The sequence below is a fragment of the Oreochromis niloticus genome, linkage group LG4, assembly GCF_001858045.2.
Source record: "Oreochromis niloticus isolate F11D_XX linkage group LG4, O_niloticus_UMD_NMBU, whole genome shotgun sequence".
NCBI lineage: Eukaryota > Metazoa > Chordata > Actinopteri > Cichliformes > Cichlidae > Oreochromis > Oreochromis niloticus.
In genome coordinates, this window is record NC_031969.2 from 11,187,886 (window position 1) to 11,194,330 (window position 6,445).

The window sequence follows — 6,445 nt, forward strand, 5'->3', positions numbered from 1 at the left end:
TTATTTTTTTGTTTTTTGTTACTAAACAAGTGCCAAACGTGCGGTCAGCTGACGTCACCGTCACGGTTGCCAGCAGCAAATCCTTGCTGAGAGCTGCGCAGCCGCCCTGCGCATCCGTCGGCTGAGCTGAGGTGGTCAGCGCAGCCATTTCCGTGCCCCTCACGGAAAAACATGCAGGGGGTGGCATTTGTCCATCACGCGCACAGCTAAATCAGTCATGACTTTGGCTGCACGACTTCACGCTGAAGTCTGCATCATCGATTAACAGCCGAGATCTCCAAACTTTCTCCTCAATTCAACGCCTGCGCAGACAATACAAGCTCTCTCTCTTCAGCTCCTGCTCCTTTTTCCTTTTTTTTTTGATTCCGTGTCAGCCATGGAGGGAGATCTGCAAGGAGGCAGCAACCACGTCGCAGCGCTGCATGTGAAAACTGAAGCGGTGGATGAAAATGCATCTGCGCTGGTTTTGGGCAGGCAGGAGTCGCCTGCGCCCTGCGGAGATACCGCATGCAGAGGAGGAGGAGGAGGGGAACAGACTGCAGAGGAGCTGGCTGACACAGAGCTGCAAGCTGCCACGACAACTACTCCTGTACTACTGTGTGAGTGCACACCTGAGATGATTTATGGCCATTCGGCCTCGTTTATTTGCTTCCTTTTTCGTTTTGTTTTTTTAACGGCCACTCAAAATCTGTTGTTTTTCAGTAGATTATGTAGCTTTTATCTGCTCTGTCATCAGACCCTGTTAGCACAGAGCGGTTCTTCACCACATCTGGGGATGGAAAAACATACCTGAAGATAGCTCCAGGTAAGTAAGATTCAAAGTGAGAGAGAGCACCAGTAAGAATGTAACAAAACACATAACTGACTGAAGTCTTTCTGGCAGAAGTAATAACTGTCAACACTTGTGTACATTAACCTCTTTTACTAATCCATATAAAATGATGATATGGTATGATGTATCCGCACATATACACATTAAATCCCGTGACTGTTAAAAGGAATTTGAATAACCTCCCTGAAAAATTCAAACATGTCATTTTTTTAATCATTTCCATAGAAATGCTATTATACAAGGTGCATTGAAAAGAAAAGGTTATACTTTTATGCAAGTAATGGCTGAATATAAACTTACAGCGTACGCAAGTGCTTAATAAGTCCCCCTGTGGATACACAGCATATGTCAAACTCATCCCATACCTTTTTGAGCATGTCTGGAGTCACTGCAGCGAGTACGTGTTTCTTTAGGTGAACGACTGTGGAATTAAAGCATTTTGAAATTGGATGCGTCGGTCTGGAGGTGGGCATATTAAGCACTGGTCAACATTGTAAATTTTGTGTGTATGACTTTACATTCACTTATGCATTTTAAAATTTAATGCAAGCTTCTATGTCTATTAGTTAAAAAAAAATATAGCCTTCTGAAATCAGATGATTCTTTTTGATACACCATGTTTTTTTTTGCCTATTTCATGCCCCTGAAAAAGTCCCCGAAAACTTGGGTTCAAGTCTTAGCCATTCAGTTCTTATCCTTCACAATTAAAAACCTTCTGCATCACTGGGATTGTGTGTGTTTTGGTCAGATTTGATGGGGAACTATCAAACACCCCAACAGATGTTGGGGTGTTTGATAGCTCATCAAATGTTGCTAAATTCTGACTCTGGCTGTTGAAACTAACCCCCGCACATGTCAAACCAATGACAAGAGGGAAAACAGAAATGTCGAAAATCTCTCATTAGAAATTACAGATACAGAAAATGCAGTTTTCAGGGTCTGTAACTACAGTTGTGGTCATAAGTTTACATCCACTCATCAACCTACACAGGATCAAACATTACATACGGGCTCAAATATTTACACACACCCCCACTAATGTCCCTTTTTCTGACATAATTCTGGCTGAATATTTGACCAGTCTTCTTGGCAGAATTGGTAGAATTCATTTAAATTGGTTGGTTTCGTGGCGCAGACTCAGCTTCTAAGTGTTGTCCACAGATATTCAGAAGGGTTCAGGTCGGGGCTTTGGGAAGGTCATTCCAGAAGCTTAATGTTTGTCTACTCTATCTATTCCAAAACCAGTTTATCTGTGTGTCTGGGATCATTGTCCAGTTGGAACATCCAACTGGGCCCAAGTTTCAACTGTATGTTCAAACTTGGACAGAACTGGACATTCTATTTTCAAGTTTTACCTCAAATCCTGATTTACCCCTGGTAGCAAAACAGCCCCAGAGCATGAATCTACCAGCACTATGCTTGACAGCTAGCACAGTGCTCTTAGATTTCAAAGCCTCACCTTCACTCCTCCAAACATACCTGATTGTGACTCAATCTTTGTCTCGTCTGGGAACAAAACTTTTCTCCAGAAGACATTTGGCGTGTCCATGTGGGCAGCTGCAAATTTCAGATAAGCTTGAAGGTGCTGATTTTTGACCAGATGCTTTTATCTTGGTCAGCACCCTCTCAGTCCATGGCAATGTAAAACTCACTTCACTGTGGACAGTGATGCCGGTTTTCCACCGGATTCCATGGCACGTGTGAGCACTGGTTGTTCCTGGGTTGTTCCTAAACATCCTGACCACTCGTCTCTCATTTGAGGGTGACAGTTTGGGTCTTTTTCAAGACCTTAGCAAAGTGCTGACACATCCAAATAACTTTCACTTATGTACAGTATTTGGTATCTGTACATAACTGTCTTGTATTGTTCAAACCAGTGAGTGCTATTAAACAAATCCTTTTTATGATGGCAAAGGGAAACTACCAGTTATAGTCAATCACTAATAGCCTTGTCAAGTTTAAGGGCTTTATAGAATTTTCACTTATTAAAAGAATTAATTGAGTATATTTATATATTTGCACCTGTATGTTTACTACTGACTGTGTGTTTTAGATGTTTTAGATAAAATCCAAAATAAATTCAAACTTGCTGCCGTACAGTAAATCTACCCTGGAAAAAGAGCAGTTCAAAGAAATCATTAAAATTCCAGAATTACCAGGATATTCGCGCCCATGATGAGTGGATCTAAACGTTTGATAACAACTGTATGTATATAAGATTTTTCCCAGTTTAACCCATTTATCTTACATATGAAGTGACACCACAAGTCGCTTTCTTTCTCTCCCAGCTTCAGTAATGCCCCCTGCTCCTTCCGAGAAGACGCTTTGCTCTGGCTCGGATTTCTCTTCCAAAGCCGTTCTGTGTCTGATTGAGGCCGTCGGGCGTCGCTGGGGTCTCTATGAGACTCGGGAACGCTCGCAGCTCTTCCAGAGTGTTCAAGAGGAGATGGCCTCCAAGGGGCACATACTGCCTGTTGAGAAAATCCGTCGCAAGTGGAACAACCTCATTGTGACATACAAGAGGGTTAAAGACCGCAGCCGGGAGACGGGACATGCTAAGACGTCTTGGGAGTTCTTTGATGTGAGTCTAACGGGAAGACAAACCTGGGGACAAAAAATAGTTGCTGACATTTTGTACTGATTTAAGTAAACCTCACAGCTGGACATAGTTGCTATGAATTTTTTCTAGCCCTCTTTCTTTTCTCCTTATACACACATATATATATATATATATATATATATATATATATATATATATATATATATATATACACACACACACACACACACACACACACACACATATATATATATAGAGATATATATATATATATATATAGATATTAAAAAATGGTGCAGAAAGAAGAGACAGCTGCTTTATATATTTTGGAAGGTGTGGTCGATGGAGAGTACAGGCCTAGTCTAAGCATGGGCTCCACTAGACCTCTCAGACTAGGACACCTTCTGGTCTGTAGCCATGCAGCCTCATATGCAACAAACTGTGATGCACTGTGTATTCTGACACCTTTCTATCAGAATTAGTATTAACTTTTTTTTGCAATTTGAGCTACAGTAGCTCATCTGTTGGATCAGACCACATGGGCCCAGCTTTCATTCCCCACCTGATCAGTGCCCCTTGGCTGCCCATGACCCTGTCACTCCCAAATCCTTACTCTTGCCCATTTGAAAAACTGTATCATAAAGAGTGGTACTGAATTTATACAGTTTTTAATACCATAAGAGAACTGAGTCAATATAGAGATGGAAAGACTTTAAGGACCTCACAGGGTTAAATGACGAATAGTTCTTGTACAGGGATGTTTAATCTGAACAACTGTGAGGAAGTACAGCAGAAATAGCTAGGATTATAACATAAAGTAACAAGATTTAATGTCAGCCTAAGACAGCATACGGTTACATTGTTAACTAGTATTTGTAAGACATGGATTACAATGCTGTTTGATGTATTCATTGATGTACTTTCTCCATATCTTTGTGTGTCTTGTTCCACCCTAGTTGATGGACGCCACCCTCTGCGACACCATTGGCACTCAGATCGTCAACAACAAACGAAACAAAGGCGGCAGCACGGTTTCTACACTGCCTGCTCCTTTGGCTAAGATCGCTGCAAAGCCCCTGCAGCTTCCACAGCCGACATCCACCATCATCCGTCCTAGCAGTGACTTCGCTGCTGTTGCTGGTGGTGGTGGTGTGGACTCAGTAGGTCTGGGCTCCAGTGCTGGCAGCGCTGCCAGTACGTCGGTGACTGCAGCGACCATTAGCTCAACTAATGCTCCAGACCTCAAGCCCCTGATCGTCCTCAATGGTGACATTGTTACTACTAGTATTCACCCAGCCACCATTGTGCCAGCTCCTTCTTTTATTTCCTCGCCTTGTTTTACAGAAACAGCCACCACATCCCCTTCCCTCATCTCCGCCAGTAACACAGACCTCAACACACTGGGCTACACGAGCCGCAAAGCTCCATCCATCTCATCAGGTGTCATCCCTTTTCGCCTGAGTACAACATCGCTCACCCAAAGCCAGAATCTCCTCGGCCTCTCCTCTTCATTCCCCCTCACGTCCTCCTGCCTCACTTCCTCTGCTGCCACCTCTTTGTCTACAACAACTGTGTCTGGAACTGAAGGACAGAACCAGAAGGCGAAAGCGGAGCAAGGCGGCTCCACTTTGTTCCAAGAGATTCTGAAGCGACAGGAGGAGCAGGCCTACCTCGATCGAGTGGCTCGCCGCAGGGTTGAAGCCAGAGAGAAGAGGCGGGAGAGGAGGGAGGTGCGAATGTCCGAGTCCCTAGGAAGGATAGCCACGGCCCTGGAGCTGCTCTCCTCCAAACAGGACACAGTCATCGCCCTCCTACAGAGGCTGGCTGATCGGAAATAATCTACGGTGAAAGCCTGGAAAGTAGAATCTCCTGACCTTGTTTTTTTTTCCCACCTGAGATCCTCCTTATGAAGCTCTCATGCACTATAATGCTACTTTAATGAGCATAATTTAATATAAATGCGAATTTGACCACCTCCTAAGTAAATAACAGATAAACACAAAGGTGAGTCATTGTTCCGTGCTTTTAAATTGTTGTGCATTGTAAATATGTTAGTTTGCTTCACTAACATCAAATAAAAAGATTCTTTGGATATGTACCATAAAGCTGTGGTCTTTTGAACACTTTGTCCCCAGATTGCAAGAATAAAATAGCAATTAACTACTAAAAAGTTACAATAAACTTTACATGCAATCAAATCAACCATTAAAATATTATCAAGGCCTAGAAAATCCCCAAACATTCATTTAATAAAGAATCTTAAATGACAACAAGGTTTTAGCTTCATAAGCAGGGCTCTGAATCATCCCTGTTATTTTTCATTTTTAGGTTTTAACAGGAAATCCTCATAAGCGACCTAACAGATAATCTCAGGTTCCATGTAGGCTTGTAGGATGTTAACTGTATGTGTCTTAAAAGCAAATGTTATGATCACAGAGTCAACCCTAAAATAAAGTACCAGCCAGTAAGATTAGTTGCATCCTGTTAAACATGGCAATGAGTCTGTGTGAGTCTGAATTAGCTGATGTTTCTTGAGGATTTGGAGACAAGATTCATTTATTCAATTCAATTCAATTCAATTTTATTATATAATGCTAAATCACAACAACAGTCGCCTCAAGGTGCTTTATTTATTCATTAATGAATGAAAAAATGACTGCCACCAAGGCATCATTTGATCTTTGGATAATGATTATACCTTTCAGACAAATGTTGCAGTTAAAAATACAATATCTCATTGAAATGTAGCTGAAAAATGAACCATTTACCTGATGTACTCTCAAAATACTACATAGGTCCGGTGTAAGTGTAGTTGATTACTTTTCATTGTTGAAAGTAAATACGCACATTTTAATATTTTCATTTTACATTTTGTTAAAGGGGTGAATCTATCGAAGTTTTATCCCTGATCAGGACGTTTTATGAAGCATTAAAGTATACTGACCACTAGATGGCGCGCTGAGACCGTTCATTGTATTTCTTCTTAAACCTTTAAAGCGCAATTGTCTTAACACACTTTAGGCTGTTCGTGTGTTTTAGTGATATAAAAATCG

General features: G+C 41.7%; 1 protein-coding gene across 2 annotated transcripts; it reads left to right on the forward strand.

Moving 5' to 3' along the window:
• The first annotated feature begins 77 nt into the window (after positions 1–77).
• Positions 78–5,488, forward strand: si:ch1073-357b18.4 (uncharacterized). 2 transcript variants are annotated; one of them, XM_019358133.2, is made up of 5 exons: positions 78–599; positions 737–805; positions 3,121–3,413; positions 4,349–4,658; positions 4,737–5,488. In XM_019358133.2, the coding sequence occupies exons 1-5, from the start codon at positions 377–379 to the stop codon at positions 5,228–5,230; spliced, it is 1,389 nt and encodes a 462-aa protein (XP_019213678.1). In that variant the 5' UTR covers positions 78–376; the 3' UTR covers positions 5,231–5,488. The 2 variants fall into 2 exon arrangements, with proteins under 2 accessions (XP_019213678.1, XP_019213677.1); XM_019358132.2 differs by having other exon boundaries at positions 80–599; positions 4,349–5,488.
• Positions 5,489–6,445: the final 957 nt, after the last annotated feature.